This window comes from Chiloscyllium plagiosum, unplaced genomic scaffold, assembly GCF_037043375.1.
Source record: "Chiloscyllium plagiosum isolate Xiang-an unplaced genomic scaffold, Cpla_swu_hap1 HiC_scaffold_10, whole genome shotgun sequence".
NCBI lineage: Eukaryota > Metazoa > Chordata > Chondrichthyes > Orectolobiformes > Hemiscylliidae > Chiloscyllium > Chiloscyllium plagiosum.
Window position 1 is genome coordinate 92,051,876 of NW_028270148.1, and position 17,536 is coordinate 92,069,411.

The 17,536-nt window shown below is 41.4% G+C and overlaps 1 protein-coding gene across 4 annotated transcripts in view; it reads left to right on the forward strand.

The window, feature by feature from the left end:
* dhx57 (DEAH (Asp-Glu-Ala-Asp/His) box polypeptide 57) overlaps window positions 1–17,536 on the forward strand; it is a 122,503-nt gene that overhangs the window by 9,821 nt on the left and 95,146 nt on the right. For all 4 annotated transcript variants that reach the window (XM_043696379.2, XM_043696377.2, XM_087991551.1 and 1 more), the window contains exon 4: window positions 10,443–10,643. In XM_043696379.2, the coding sequence (XP_043552314.2) occupies window positions 10,443–10,643 (201 nt within the window). The remainder of the gene's footprint in view (window positions 1–10,442; window positions 10,644–17,536) is intronic.

A 17,536-nucleotide genomic window follows, 5' to 3' on the forward strand; every position in this document is an offset into this window, starting at 1 on the left:
TTGCTATGGATAAAGAATTGGTTAGCTAACAGATTAGGGATAACTGGTTCTCTTTGGGATGGCAAGCTTTAAGTAGTGAAATGCTACAGGAATCTGTCTGTAATCTGTATCAATTAATTTGTTGATGGGACCTATACATATTAACTGAACTTGTCAATGACATCCGAGCAAGTAGGAAGGAAAGTAAGTTGAGAAGTGGAGATAGAGTGTGCAATAGTGTGTAGACAGGTTTAATGAGTTGATAAAAGGATTGGCAGATTAAGTATAATATGGATAAATGCAAACTTGTCTGTTTTGGCAGGAAGAATAGAAAAGTACTGTACTATTCAAATGGGGAGAAAGTGGAGGACACTGATGCAGAGACATCTGGATGTCCTGGAACCTGAATCACAGAAAATTAGTTGGCAGATGTTTGGCAAGTGATTAAGAAAGAAAAGGTAACATTTTATTTATTGAGAGAGGGACGGGATATAAGAGGAGAAGATTTCCTGTAGCTGTACACATCCAGAGTACTGTGTACAATTCTTGTCTCCTAGAACACCTCCATAATTAAAATAAAACATTGGATTCTAAAGCAAACGTATTCAGAGAAGATTGCACCCAATTCATTCTTGATTGAAGGACTTGCTTTATGACAAAAGGTTGAACAGGTTAGGTTTATATCCATTGGCATTTACAAGAATGAGAGATAATCTTATTAAAATACAAATCTTTGAGGGAACTAGTTTTAATAGATACGAGGAGGATTTGCATTTCTAACTTTGATTCATGTAGTAGGGCATCCAGATCATGCTGTACCATAAACTCCTGAAAACCCTGTCTATTTAAATAGTTTATGCTTCTCTATTCTGCCAGCTTCTATTCTGTGTGCTAAAAGTTTGCCCAACCACTTAACCTGTGTATGTCCCCTTGCAAATTCTCTAATTCCTCTTATTCTTCTATGTACTTGGTGTGATCAGCAAACGTTGCTACAATAGATTGAGTCCTTTCATGGAAGAAAATTTGGCACTGAGTTGAGATATTAAAACTTGATGCAAGAAAGAAGTTTTAAGGAACACTTAAATGTTGGAGAAGCTTATAGAGGGATTATCGGGCTTTACAGCTTGGGGACCTGAAGGTATAGCCATTAATATTAGAATGAAGAATTTGAAAGCTGCATAGTTAGAGGAAAACAGCATTCCTGGAGAAATTTAGGTCTGGAAGAGGACTGAAGTCGTGGTGGGATTTGGTCAGAAGGATGAGATTCCTTATCTATGAAAGTAATTTGTGACCTTCGCTTTTACATTGGCACAAAATCAATTTTAAGAGTCTGAACAATTGTGTTCATGCTATGTATGATGAAATTGTTTTCATTATGATTGAAGTGAATGAATTTTTCTTAGTGGTCAATTTCTTTCCTTGGTTGGGCTATTGTTAGTGTATCCTGAAATTTACTTTTGCAGGTGCAAAAATATCTTTTCTTTTCCCATTTACCATTATGTCTCCAATATGATTTTGTTTTAGTGCACAATGTATCTTTTTTTTAAAAGTAACTTGCAAACCTGTTTCCCTTCAAATAGAGTGAAACTTTATTCTCAATTTCAGGAAATCTTATGTTCCTGTCGTGATTAGAGATAAGATTCTGACCATTTAGACTTTTTTGTAACAAAGGGAAAGAAATCCTGATATTCAGCATTGCACACAAGTTATTGGAAATCACTCCCTCCCCACACTTGTCTTAGCTTCCTACAGAAAGAATTCTCAGAGCAGATGGGAAATGTATAATTTTTTGTGCACGTACACAGTCAGATGCATGCTCGTTTGCCCTATCGTCCTTAATGTTTTCCATTAAATCTAACAAATGCTCTAAAGAATTGTTGTGTTCAAACTTTGACCAACAAAAAAATTCATATCCGTTGGAATGATTTGGAACAACTTAAAAAAAAAACATCACTGCTGCTTAAACTTGGATTGTGAGATGTGTGATTGAACTGTAATCTAACATCATTTAAAGACCATCTCCATCATTAAGTTGCAATTATATCATCACTGAAACAATGTTTGTTTTTCTAAGTAATTTATATTTTCAACTGACAAAATTTGTCATTACCAGTGCATTTGGAGTTCACAGAGCACATCAGTATTTGATGATTAACCTGTAAAAACATGATTTCAGTTTCTGCTGCTATTTGTCTACTAAAATGCTATTGCATATCAGTCATGAAATCCCTACAGCCTCTCAGAAGATAACGTAAATTTGCAATTCGCACACACCAGCTTCTGCAAACAGTTAAAGTCTATTAAAGTCTGTACAAGGTAGGTGACCTCTTTTGACACTCTTTGTAAGCGTGCGAAGTCAAGTCAAAAGAGGCCCCGAACAAAGGAAATACATCCCCTTTATACAGGTCAGTTGGTAATGCTCACAGGTACTCCGGCCACTCCCATAGTCACATGCCACACAAGACAACCCCCTAGCCACTCCCTCACAGTCACATGTTAACTTGGGTACAATGGTAAGACGAGATCTTCCTCGTAGATAATGTAAATGTCCTCCATCCTGGGGAATCGCTATGCAGGTGATTTCCCAAGACAATGTAGGTGTGATATGCCTAGCTTCAGGGGATGGCTATGAAAGCATTTCTGAATGGAAGAGATTGAATGACTGTCTGAATGGGTGGGAGTCATCCGCATTCCTGCGTGAATGTTGTCCCCACCCACTTCCAGAATGTTCAGTCAGTGCAGTCTAACCTTTTAATACTACATTAATGTCCAGAGAGAGAGTCCCATTGAATCTTTTAACATTACACCCTTCTCTAAATGTCCTTCAGAAGGTGGTGGTGAACTGCTTTCTTGAATTGCTGCAGTTCATGTGGTGTAGATACGCTCTCAGTACTGTGAGGAAGGGAGTTCCAGGATTTTGACTCTTATGATATAGTTTCATGTCAGGGTGGTGTGTAGCATCAAGGGGAATGTGCAGATAATTAATAATGTGCCCATGTATCTCCTGCCTAGTCCTTCCAGATGGTGGAAGTTGCAGGTTTGTCGAAGCATCTTTGGTGAATTTTTTAAGTGCATCTTATAGATAGTACACATCATTGGTATTGTGCATATGTAGTGGGTGGACTGAACATTGAAGATGTCAGCTGGGGTGTAAATAAAGCAGACTGCTTTATCCTGGATTTTATTGAGCTTGAGTATCATTGAAGCTGTACTCATCCAGGCACATATTCCATCCTGTAGAATCTACCTGGGAATAGGCTGTTTTGGATCAATTTAAAACTCCGTTTGAGGGAGAACAACTTAAGCCTCAAACCAGTATCCTTAGCTTAAATAAAGTTGATGAGAATTATGAAGAAAGAATTACCTAAAGTATATTGTAAAAATAGACTAAAGGAAAGTCAGTGGATGAGCAGTAGCAAACATTTTAAGCAGATATTTCATAATGTTCAACAATAGTTCCTCCTGGTCAAAAAGAAGGACTTGATGAGAACAGTGAACCACCCATGGTTAACAAAAGTAGTCAAGAAGATTATCCAATAAAAAACTAAGGCTTACAAAGTAGCAACACTCGTGACAGGCCAGAGGATTAGGAATATTTTAGTAATCAGCAGAAGATAATTAAAGAGCTAAAAAAGATGCAGAAAATTGATTTTGAAAGTAAATTAGCAAGAAACATTTTTTAAAAAAAACAAAAGTTTTTACAGGTATGTGAAAATCAAGAGTAGCGAAAATAAGTTTGGGAACCTTGGAGGATGCAACTGGGCAATTAATAATAGTGTACAGGGAAATGGCAGATAATTTAAACCATTATTTTGCACCAGTCTTCATGGTGGAGAGCACTACAAACATCCCAAAGATAGCAAGGGGCTAGTGAGAGGAATGACCTAGTAACAGTTTCTATTAAAAGGGGCAAAGTGTTTGACCAACTAATGGGACTGAAGGCAGACAAGTCACTAGGACCTGATGATCTGCATCAAAGTGTTTTAAAGAAAGTGACCACAGAGATGGTGGAGGTATTGTTCAAAATATTCCAGGAGGATTCCAGTGCATTAGAAAACTGTGAAAGTAACTCCCCTGTTCAAGAATGGAGGGACGCAGAAAGTGAGAGAACATAGGCCAGTTAGTCTAACTACTGTAATTGGGGAAAATGCTAGAGTCCATTAGGAAGGAAGAAAAAAAAAATAGTACATTTAGAAAGGTTTAAACAAAGTGTTTTTTTTTAAAGAAAATAGTGTTTGACAAATTTGCTAGAGTTATAGAGTCATAGAGATGTACAGCATGGGAACAGACCCTACGGTCCAACCCTTCCATGCCGACCAGATATCCCAACCCAATCTAGTCCCACCTGCCAGCACCCGGCCCATCTCCCTCCAAACCCTTCCTATTCATACACTGTTTTAAAAAATTCTCAAGGTCAGGTTCGTAGGAGAGTAGTCTGACACAGAACAAACGACCAAGAGGCGAGTCTGCTAGAATATGGGCATTTTATTCCCCGCAGCGTCGCCACAACCAGGTCTCATACAACGGGTCTGGCTTATACTCACTCTACATGTTACCGGAACTGGGAGCCGTCAGTTCTCGTAGAGCGGTTGCCAACAACCCACGCTCGGCGGTTAAACGTAACCCCGGAGCAGACTCACCGAACTGGAGACTTTTCCAGCTGATATACTCTTTTCCAGATATAAACATTCATGTGAACAGCAGAGCAAGGCTAAAAAACACATTCCATTCTGGTTACATACAGATAAGAAGATTCACACGGGGAGGTGTGTAATAAGATTCACACGGGACTAAGCAACACCTCCATTCCGGTTAGATTCACACATGTATTGGGACATAATTTTTAACCGTTTCACCACATACACCCATCCAAATGCCTCTTAAATGTTACAATTGTACCAGCCTCCACCACTTCCACTGCAGCTCATTCCATACACGTGAAAAAGTTGCCCCGTAGGTCTCTTTTATATCTTTCCCCTCTCACCTTAAACCTATTCCCTCTAGTTCTGGACTCCCCGATCCCAGGGAAAAGACTTTGTCTATTTACCCTACCCATGTCCATCATAATTATGTAAACCTCTATAAGGTCACACCTCAGCCTCCGATGCTCCAGGGAAAGCAGCCCCAGCCTGTTCAGCCTCTCCCTATAGCTCAAATCCTCCAACCCTGGCAACATCCTTATAAATCTTTTCTGAACCCTTTCAAGTTTCACAACATCTTTCCGATAGGAAGGAGACCAGAATTGCAAGCAATATTCCAACAGTGGCCTAACGAATGTCCTATACAGCCGAACATGACCTCCCAACACCTGTACTCAATACTCTGACCAATAAAAAAGAGCATACCAAACGCCGCCTTCACTATCCTATCTACCTGTGACTCCACTTTCAAGGAGCTATGAACCTGCATTCCAAGGTCTCTTTGTTGAGCAACACTCCCCAGGACCTTACCATTAAGGTGTATAAGTCCTGCTAAGATTTGCTTTCCCAAAATGCAGCACCTCCCATTTATCTGAATTAAACTCGATCTGCCACTTCTCAGCCCATTGGCCCATCTGGTCAAGATCCTGTTGTAATCTGAGATAACCCTCTTCGCTCAACCCCAAAAGAGATGAATGCAGATTTCTCCAGCTTCCTCACTTCCCCTGCCCCCACCTTATCTCAGTCCCAACCCTCGGACTCAGCACCGCCTTCTTGACCTGTAATATTCTTCCCGACCTCTCTGCCTCCACCCCCTCTCCAGCCTATCACCCTCACCTTAACCTCCTTCCACCTATCGCAATCCCAACGCCCCTCCCCCAAGTCCATCCTCCCTACCTTTTATCTTAGCCTGCTTGGCACACCCTCCTCATCCCTGAAGAAGGGCTCATGCCCAAAACATCGATTCTCCTGCTCCTTGGATGCTGCCTGACCTGCTGCGCTTTTCCAGCAACACATTTTTCAGCTCTGATCTCCAGCATCTGCAGTCCTCACTTTCTCCTAACCCTCTTCGCTGTCCACTACACCTCCAATTTTGGTGTCATCTGCAAACTTACTAACTGTACCTCTTATGCTTGCATCCAAATCTTTTATGTAAATGACAAAAAAGAGGAAATTTTGATAAAGGTGAAATGGTTAGATCTGGTGTACAGGTAGTTCTGGTATTATGCACATTTCAGCAGCGTGATTTGGCTATAATGTTGCTGAAGAATTAGGGAACAGTATTCTGGAGAAAACTTATATCCATTGGCAATAGCGCAATTCCAGCGGGGATTAGTTCACATGCTTCGTCTGTGCATGCACCGATTTACACGCCAAAATCTCAGCGTCATTCTGCGCATGCGCCAATGTCAGCTGCTGACAGAGCAGCTTTCTATGAGAGGTACTATACAAAGAGCAGCTTTCTTACATTTTTTTAAATGTACTGTGTTAGATTTAATTTTTTTTATTAATAAATATGATTTCAGGCTGTGCTATACTTTGCGTTAGACTTTTGAGTGATTTTTGTGCAGTCATGAGTACGTTTTGATGGTGTGCTCCAACCCCACTTTTCCCATAGGCCCCATTATTTCTATTAAGCAAGGTTTCCCTGGTACACAACTATGGTTTGACAGGAGGGCTCCTGTATTTGGATTTTCCGAAGGTATTCAATATGGTGCCATATAAAAAGCACAAGAGAGGAGCTCAGAGTTGAGGTGATAATATATTGGCATGGATTGAGAGTTGGTTAACACACAGACTAACTCAGAATTGGGATTAACGGTTTTTCAGTTTGGAGAGTTATAACTTGCGGAGTGCACAAAGATCAGTTCTGGGTCCTCAGTTATTTATTTTCTACATTAAGGACTTAGAGGAGTAGACAGATTGCAATGTATCAAAACTTACTTGTGACACAAAATTAAATGAGAAGTTGCGAGATGAGAACATAATTATATCCACTTTACAGATTAATTAGATTAAGAGAGTGGGCAAAAATTTGGCAGATGGAGTTTTTGTAGACAAGTGTGAGGTCATGATGTTTAGAAGGAAAAATTAAAAGGCAGCCTACTACTTAAGCAAAGGTGGACTCCAAAAAAGTGCAGTGCAGCAAATTCTGGGAGTCTTGCACATGAAACACAAAAAGTTCGCATCCAGGTGCAGCAAGTAATTAAGGCAAATAGCATTTTGGCCTTTATTGTGAGGGAATTGCAGATTAAAACAGGGAAGTTTTGTTAGTTGTGCATGGTGTTGCTGAGGCTTCATTGAAGTTTAGAAGAAATGAGGGGTGAAGATAGTGAAACATAAAAGATTCTGAAGGGGCTTGAAAGGGTAGATGTTGAGAACATTGTTTTACTAGTGGGAGAATCTTGAACTTGGGGATAGTTACAGATTAAGGGGGCATTCATTTAAAACTGAGATGCAAAGGAATTTGTTCCCCCAGAGGGTAGTGAATTCTAGAATTCTCTAGCCAGGAAAGTTGATGGCGATGGCGATGGTGAGTTGTCATGAAAGAAGTATAGAGACTAGGGACAGTTCAGCCATGATCTTGTTGAATGGTGGGGCAAGCTTGAAGAGCCAGTTAGCTCACTCCACCTATTTCTTTTGATCTTCTGACGCTCTTGAATTGTGTCTTGTTGATGGTGGGAAAACAAAGTTACTTACTGCAGAATTCCCAGCCTCTGACCTACATTTTTTTTCTTGATTCAATTGTGGGACATGGCCATTCCTTCTGTGCCTCCGTTTATTGTCCATCTCTAGATGTCTTTTGGTCAGCATAGACATGATGGGCCAAAGGGCCAGTTTCTATGCTGTATGACCCTATGACTCTAGATTTCCTTAGAAGGTGGAGATGAGTGCCTCCTTAAACTGCTGCAGTCCACGTGCTGTAGGTGGACCCACAATGCTGTTAAGTCATTGTCCCAATGATACTGAATGAATAGCAATATATTTCTGAATCAGGGTGGTGTGTCTTGGAGCGGAGCTTGGAGATGATCGTATTCCCATGTCTCTGTTTCCTTTGTCCTTCTAGATGATAGTAGTTGTCGGTTTAGAAGATGAATGTAGCCATCTTTGGTGAATTTCTGCCGTGCATCTTTGAGATGATGTACACTGATGTTGCTGAGTCTCAGTGGAAGGATTGGATGTTTGTGGATGTGGTATCAACCAAACTGGCTGCTTTTTCCTGGGTGATAGTCATACATTACGGGAAAAGACTCTTTGATCCAACTCATCTGTGATGATATCTAGCTTCTTAAGATTCATTGGGGAGTATTCCATCACACTCCTGAGTTGTGCTTTGTAGATGGTGGTCAGCTCTGGGGAGTCGAAGTGAATTACTTGCTGCAGTATTACTAGCCTCTGACTTCTCATGTAGCAACTGTATTCATAGAGATGTACAGCATGGAAACAGACCCTCAATTCAACTCATCCATGCCGACCAGATATCCTAACCTAATCTAATCCTTTTTGCCCATATCCCTGTAAACCATTCCCATTCTTATACCCATTCAGATGCCTTTTAAATGTAATTGTACTAGCTTTCTCCACTTCCTCTGACAGCTCATTCCATACACGTACCACCATCTGTGTGAAAACACTGCACCTTAGGTCCATTTCAAATTTTTCCCCCTCACACCCTAAATCTATGCCCTCTAGTTTTGGACCCCCCCCCCCCCCCCCATCCCAGGTAAAATACCTCGTCTATTTGTCTGATCCATGCCCTTCATGATTTTATAAACCTCTATAAGGTCACCCCTCAGCCTCTGACACTCCAAGGAAAAAATCCCCAGCCTATTCAGCCTCTCCCTGTAGCTCAAATCCTCCAACCCTGACAACATCCTTGTCAATCTTTTCTGAGCCCTTCTAAGTTTCACAACATCCTTCCAATGGGAAGGAGACCAAAATTGCACACCTCCCAACTCCTATTCTCAATACTCTAACCAATAAAGGAAAGCATACCAAATGCAACCTTCGCTATCCTATCTACCTGCGACTGCACTTACAAGGAACTGTGAGCCTGCACCCCCCAGATGATCATTGTCTGGCATTTATGTGGCATAAATCTTACTTGCCTCTTATCAGTCTAATCTTGGATATTGTCCAGATCTTACTGCATTTGGGCAGGAACTGCTTCAGTATCTGAGGAGTTGCAAATGGTGCTGAACAGGAAGGTCATTGGAGCAGGTGAAGTGCTTGGGCTTAGGACACCACCCTGACGGGCTTCTGCAGCGAGTTGAGATGACTGACAGGTAGCACAGTAACTCTGGGGTTCGCACCACTGCTTCACAGCGACAGGGACCCGGATGACTAGATTGGGTTGGGATATCTGGTCGGCGTGGACGAGTTGGACTGAAGGGTCTGTTTCCATGCTGTATGACTGTCTGTGTGGGGTTTGAACATTCTCCTCATGTCTGCATGGGTTTCCGCTGGGTGCTCCAGCTTCCTCCCACAGTGCAAAGATGTGCAGGTTAGATGGATTAGCCATACTAAATTGTCCTGTAATATACAGGGATATGCAGGCTCAGTGGAATAGCAATGGCAAATGCAAGGTTACAGGATTAAGGTGGGTTCTTGGCCTGGGTGTGATATATGGTGCACACCCAATGGGCCGTATGGCCTATTTCTGCATTGTTAGGGATTCTATGACCTCTAACAACCACAACCATCTTTCTAAGTGTCAGATATAACTGCAACCATCACTGATTCCAGTTCTGCACGTGCTGCTTCATGGCTCGCTCAGTTAAATACAGCCTTGATATTAAGGACAATTGCCCTCACTTCCCCTCAGGATCTTTGCTCTGTTGTCCATGTTTGGTCCAAGGCTGTAATAGGTTAGGAGCTGAGTGACCCTGGCAGAACCCAAATTCAGTTTGTGAGCAGGTCATTGTTGAGTAAGTGCTTCTTAATAGCACTGTCAATGACATCACTTTGCTAATGATTTTGATTAGATTGAGTGAAAATTGGCCTTGTTGGATTTTCCATGTTTTTTATGGACACTGCATACTTAGACAATTTTCCACATCCCAGGTGGATTCCTGTGGTGTTACTACTTGAACTGTTTGTTTAGGGGCTGCAACTAGTTATGGAGCACATCCCTTCAGAACTGTTGTTAGAATTTTGTCAAGGCTCATAGCCTGGTGTACTTAGTAATCAACTGGAGGTTTCTTTGCCTGACCTGATGACTGAGACTTAATGGGGTCTGGAGTACATGTGCAGGTTCCCAGAGCAATTTCATCTGCACTAAAAGGATGACAGATTTTCTTTCCATAAAGGGCATTAGTTAACCAGATGAGTTCTCATTGCCTTCTTCTTTTGTGCTAGGTACAATTTCAAACAGCAGGAAATTTGACCTCTGATTCCCATCAACTTGAGATTTGCAAGGACTCCTTGATGTCACATTCAGTCACATGCTGCTTAGTGTTTTGTGTTTGATTGTACTTAACTTTTTTTATGTTTTCTTAATACTTGTTTCCTGTTTTACTTTTTTTCTCCTTCTCTATTCTGTAGAAGTGACAATTCTGAAGAGGAATGTGAGGTGAAGGAAGAGTATGATGAACTGGATTACAGAGATGAAGATCAGTGCTGGTCCACGAAGGAAGAGGGTTTGGCAGTTGCTGAAAGTGTTCCCTTGGTGCATTATCCTGTTGAACAACAAACCACTTTTGAGCAGTCTGAGATCTCTCCTTTTGCTGTGCGGAAGCTAACTAGGTTTGTTGGTTTAGATTTTTGTTGAATCCATGTTTAAATGTATTAGTCAGTTGCATTTTAAAGCTTCAGATCATTGATGTGAACAAGGAGCTCATTGCCAGTTAGAATTGTTGAACAAACACCATCTATGTATTTTAGGGTTAGCATCCGAGAAGCTTAAGTATACGATAGAGAAACAAATAGGAAATATTGATTTAAGTAGAATGAAGTAATTAGTGAAAAGAGATGTATGTGGCACACACTAATTCCAAGACAGAGACTTGAATGCCTCAGTGCTTTTGCAGGTAGTTATACAGATAGCTAGAATACATTCAACTCTTTTGAGACATGTATTTGGAACAAAGTTATTTTGCTAATATTTTAATCCTTTTTGTAATCTTAAGTATATCGTGCTTAGCAATTCTTCTGATTGAGAAGAATTAGTGGGAAAATGCAACACTATCAAGAAAAACATTAAAAATACAAAATATCTTCCAAGTTCAATTGAGTCTTTGTGTTCAGCCTGTGAAATCTTACCAAAATGGTTTGGTGAACTTTAGCTGGACCAAGCCTAGAAGGTACACTTTAGACTGATTTTAGTAGCTTCAGTACATTCAGCTTAATCAGTACATTATATAAAAAAAAACAAAGCAGCATAAAAGGAGGCCATTTGGCTCACTGTGTTTTTGTTGACTATTTGAAAGAGCTACCAGTTAGTTCCAATCTTCTGCCCAGTACATTCAAGCTGGGGCCAAACCAATGATTTGAAATAGTTTTTAATAACCTCCTTCCTTTTGTGTTGTAGATCTCGGTTAATAAGGCTAAGAATCAGCATGTTTTTTTAATACAGATTTTGCAGTTTATCCTACCAGCTACAGTTCTATCTGTCCTTTAACCTCATTTAAAATTGTGTACCATGTAATCGTTCTTCCTGCCAAAAGATAAATTTTGTTTGCTCATTTCACCAGGCTGCTTATGTCCTCTTCAGTTTGCATTAGTCTGTCTTGAATCTAACCCTACATTGTCTTCACACTGGAAGACAAGGGGCTTATTGTTTGGCAAGTAGATTGCTACTTTGCAGTTACTTGGAGATAGCTGAAGCTAAACGTAACTCACCAAAACCACCATCAGCTATTTTGAACCATAATCACATCATTGACCGTCAAGCCATTATTTCCCAGACTGTTCGCTGGAGGTCCTAGTCTACCGTGGTCTCCAACCTCATAGTACCCCAGTCCTACACAATCTGATTCTATCTCCATCCCAAGATGGATAAATTGGACATCCCTGGGGCAGCCATCATTTCTGTCCCTTGAAATTTCTTCCTAATGGTCTGCATTCTATTTTGTTGAAACTTTATTGCTGGAACAGCACAGCAGGTCAGGCAGCATCCAGGGAACAGGAGATTCGACGTTTCGGGCACAGGCCCTTCCTCAGGAATGAGCAGAGAGTGTTCAGCAGGAGAAGATAAAAGGTAGGGAGGAGGGACTTGGAGGAGGGGAGTTGGAAATGTGATAGGTGGAAAGAGGTCAAGGTGAGGGTGATAGGTCGGAGTAGGGTGGAGGAGGAGAGGTCAAGAAGAAGACTGCAGGTCAGGAAGGCGGTGCCGGGCTGGAAGGATCCGGCTGAGACAAGGTGGGGGGAGGGGGGATGAAGAAACTGGTGAAGTCCAAGTTCATCCCCTGCGGTTGGAGGGTTCCCAGTCGGAAGATAAGACGCTCCTCCTCCGACCGTCGGGTTGTTGTGGTTTGGCGGTGGATGAGTCCAATGACCTGCATATCCTTATTTTGTCCTTGTTTGTTCAATCTCTTTCAATATGCATGTGGGCTCTTCTGCTACCTGCTGTCAGTTAAAGTCCATCCAGTTTTCTGACTACTTGCTTCTCTATCTTGATGCCCAGTTGCTCCATCTTGAATCCCAAGCAGAACTGCCTGTATGTTATTTCTTCGCCTTGAATGAAGGCTCAAGCAGTCTTACCTTTTTGATATGGGAAGCAGTATAGGTCCTAGCTATGCCTACCTTTAAGTGAAATGCTTTTTGTCCCAGTCCTACAGGGGCCATGTCTCTCAATAGTATCTCTAGTGCATTGAATATTATGTTTGGACAGCTTCCTGCTGTTACCCCAAATAGGAAAGTTTCCTTAACTTTGTTTTTCTTTTCTCAACCTTCAGTACTGTTCCAATAAACCTCAATGCAAGCTTAAGAAACAGCACCTCTTCCTTTACTAGGGAATTTCACAGCTTTGTTGCATTTAATTGAGTGAATTCAGTGCTCATCATAACTGGAACCCTCACTCAATACCCCTCCATTGGCTCCCTCCTTGTTCTCACAAATATCACTTTGCCAACACATCTGATTTACAAAAGCCCACAAGCTTGTTGAAGTCATTTGTGCAATGCCTCATTTATTACTCCATTATGATATGTTCAGGCTCACCTTCCATCTCAGTGCCCGCATGGAAGAGTCTCTCCGAGAAAAAATTACCAGCAGATAGCTTTGAATCAAAGAATGGAAACGTGGAAAGTCGGTAGCCAATTTGTCGTGATAAACCCTGTATTGTCAGGTGATAGTCTTTGAATGACTATGACTCAAGTGGTCCTTGTTAAACAGCTGCAGAACAAACCATGGCCCCTGTGCAACCTATATCCACTGCTGGGACCCCAGCATAGCCATTTATGCACCTATTCGGAGACACTAACAGACTAGGAGTGGACTTATGATCCCAAATTCAGATAATGAGGTAGCAATCATTTGGCTCGGGATTTGCATTTGCTGTATAAGATTGAATCCAGCAACTTTAAATAATAACTACTGCTCTCATTTATCAGATACTGGCTCCAGGTAGTTGGTCTGTAATTACCACTGTCATCTCTCCTAAGCTGATTTTTTCTGTCTTTAATTTGGCCAAGTACCACCCACTTTCAAAACTTCATTTTCATTCCTTTTGTCATTTAATTCATCCTGCTCTCCATCCTGTCAAAAAAAAATCCCCTTTTTATTTGTTATTAACGTCATCTCCAGCTTTTTAACCTGACTCTGTTCTTGCTTACAAGCTATTAATTCTCTAACTTTCTTGTGTTCTGATGAAAGGTTGTTGACCTGAAAGGTTAACTGTTTCCAGCCCCGCACCTACTGTTTGACCTCTGCAGTATTTACAGCATTTGATGTTTTGTTTGTTTTTCCTGAATCTGTGGTATTTTAATTTCACATTCTTCTTGAAATTTATTACAATCCTCTTCAATGTTTTACTAGATTGGAGTTTTATGTCATCTGCAAACCTGCCATGCTATTAAAATGCACAGTGAAAAGAGCAGCGGTCCTAATACCAGAAGACAGTATCATTTCAATCAGTCTGAAAAAGGTCTATTTGTCACCAATCTCTGATTTCTGACTCATAGCCAAATTTGTGTCCATACTGAAACTGTCCCTTTTAATTAATAAAGTTAAACACCATTTGCTTTAACTGTCTTATTCAATGGTAAAGCAACCTCAAAGACCTGAATGGCTTACTCATGCTCCTAGTTCGACAATCATCTTATGAAAATCATGTGAACTTCCTTTTATTATCCAAGCATAAATTGGTTTCACCCCCATATTATTGTCTCTTAAAGCTGACTGGCATCCAATGCAGGTTAACCATTTCTAACTCGTATGTAGATTGTCTGACCAGAGGGGAGGCCATATTGGATTTGGTACTCGGTAATGAACCGGGACAAGTGATGGGCTTGTTAGTGGGTGAATATTTTGGTGATGGTGACCACAATTCTGTGACTTTCACCTTGGTTATGGAGAGAGATAGGTGCGTGCAACAGGGTAGGTTTTACAATTGGGGGAAGGGTAATTACGATGCTGTAAGACAGGATCTGACGAGCATAAGTTGGGAGCATAAGCTGTCAGGGAAGGATGTCGTGGAAATGTGGAACTTTTTCAAGGAACAGATACGACGTGTCCTTGATATGTATGTACCTGTCAGGCAGGAAAGAAATGGTTGTGTGAGGGAACCTTGGTTGACGAGGGAGGTTGAATGTCTTGTAAAGAGGAAGAAGGAGGCTTACATAAGGTTGAGGAAACTGGGTTCAGACAGAGCAGTGGAGGGATACAGGATAGCCAGAAGGGACCTGAAGAAAGGGATTAGGAGAGCTAAGAGAGGGCATGAAAAATCTTTGGCAGATAGGATCAAGGATAGCCCCAAGGCCTTTTATGCGTATGTGAGAAACATGAGAATGAGGAGAATGAGGGTAGGTCCGATCAAGGACAGTAGTGGGAGACTGTGTATTGAGTCGGAAGAGATGGGAGAGGTCTTGAATGAGTACTTTTCTTCAGTATTTACGAACGAGAGGGACCGTATTGTTGAAGAGGAGAGTGTGAAACGGACTGGTAAGCTAGAGGAGATACTTGTTAGGAAGGAAGATGTGTTGGACATTTTGAATAACTTGAGGATAGACAAGTCCCCCGGGCCTGACTGGATATATCCTAGGATTATGTGGGAAGCAAGAGAGGAAATTGCAGTACCGTTGGCAATGATCTTTTCATCTTCACTGTCAACGGGGGTGGTACCAGGGGACTGGAGAGTGGCGAATGTTGTGCCCCTGTTCAAAAAAGGGAATAAGGGATAACCCCGGGAATTACGGACCAGTTAGTCTTACTTCGGTGGTAGGCAAAGTAATGGAAAGAGTACTGAGGGATAGGATTTGAGTATCTGGAAAGACACTGCTTGATTAGGGACAGCCAGCACGGATTTGTGAAGGGTAGGTCTTGCCTTACAAGTCTTATTGAATTCTTTGAGGAGGTGACCAAGCATGTAGATAAGGGTAGAGCAGTCTACATGGATTTTAGTAAGACATTTGATAAGGTTCCCCATGGTAGGCTTATGCGGAAAGTCAGGAGGCATGGGATAGAGGGAAATTTGGCCAATTGGATAGAAAACTGGCTAACCGGTCGAAGTCAGAGTGGTGGTGGATGGCAAATATTCAGCCTGGAGCCCAGTTACAAGTGGAGTTCCTCAGGGATCAGTTCTTGGTCCTCTGCTGTTTGTAATTTTTATTAATGACTTGGATGAGGGAGTCGAAGGGTGGGTCAGTAAATTTGCAGATGATACGAGGATTAGTGGAGTTGTGGATAGTGAGGAGGGCTGTTGTCGGCTGCAAAGAGACTTCGATATGATGCAGAGCTGGGCTGAGGAATGGCAGATGGAGTTCAACCCTGCCAAGTGTGAGGTTGTCCATTTTGGAAAGACAAATAAGAATGCGGAATACAGGGTTAACGGTAGGGTTCTTAGTGAGGTGGAGGAACAGAGGGATCTTGGGGTCTATGTTCATAGATCTTTGAAAGTTGCCACTCAGGTGGATAGAGCTTGTAAGAAGGCCTGTGGTGTATTAGCGTTCATTGAATTCCAGAGTCGTGAAGTGATGTTGCAACTGTACAGGACTTTGGTTAGGCCACATTTGGAGTACTGTGTGCAGTTCTGGTCGCCTCACTTTAGGAAAGATGTGGAAGCTTTGGAGAGGGTGCAGAGAAGATTTACCAGGATGTTGCCTGGAATGGAGAATAGGTCGTACGAGGATAGGTTGAGAGTGCTAGGACTTTTCTCGTTGGAACGGCGAAGGATGAGGGGTGACTTGATAGAGGTTTATAAGATGATCAGAGGAATAGATAGAGTAGACAGTCAGAAACTTTTTCCCCGGGTGCAACAGAGTGTTACAAGGGGACATAAATTTAAGGTGAAGGGTGGAAGGTATAGGGGAGATGTCAGGGGTGGGTTCTTTACCCAGAGAGTGGTGGGGGCATGGAATGCGCTGCCTGTGGGAGTGGTAGAGTCAGAATCTTTGGTGACCTTTAAGCGGCAATTGGATAGGTACATGGATGGGTGCTTAAGCTAGGACAAATGTTCGGCACAACATCGTGGGCTGAAGGGCCTGTTCTGTGCTGTATTGTTCTATGTTCTTCTTTTTAAGAATTGTACAATATTTGCAGTCTTCTGGCCCCACATCCATATCTGAGGAGAAATGAAAGGGAGTGCAGGGTTTTTGGTAAACGTTGTTCAATTTCATTTTGCTTACCTTCCTAGAGGGCATTCATGGTCACTAAAATTTGCTGGTGTGAGAAGTGACACACAAGCAACGCTGAATACAAATGAATGATTGGGATCCCTCTCATCTGCCTCTGTTTTAAGACTTCTAAATTTCAGATGCTAACTTTAGTTCATACTTTAGTTTACTTTGTGTCATTAGATATACTGTATTGCTGTGTATCTTGTAGACGACTTGCATTTTGCAAGACTGAATGATACAAGTAATGTTTGTGCTTTCAGTACATAAGGATATTGTAATAGATTATTTTCCTGATATCTGACATGGTTGTTTCTTTGACAACAGAGAACCGTTCTCTTCATAATAGGTCACCCTATTGTTCACTATTTTATGTCCCAGAGTTATCCAAGTTAAAATTCAGCTCAACTCAAACATGCAAAGTAACTACCTTAAGAGATCTCAATCCAAACCTATACTTTCATCTAATTCTTACTGATAACTTATCCTGTTTTGCTCATTCCCTTCCTGCTAAAGGTGTCATACTAGATTGATCAGTCCACAATGTTTTGGGATGGAGGCCAACTCCGAGACATTGCCTTCCATATAGTCCCAAAATGCTATACACTATGCTCATTTTTAGAATGCATTCTGTTTATTTTTTAAATATGTAATAAGTAATGCATGTGCTGATATGAATAAGTCTTTATTCAAAATCTACTTACTTACATAGCGATTAAAATTGAGTTCTACATGTATGAGGTAGAACTGGTGCCTTATCCATTGAAAACGATAGGAATGGGAGTCCATCATCAACAATTATCCCACACATTTCTTGCCATTTACTATTTATTAGTAGGTGCATGTGTCAGAAATATGTTTTCATCA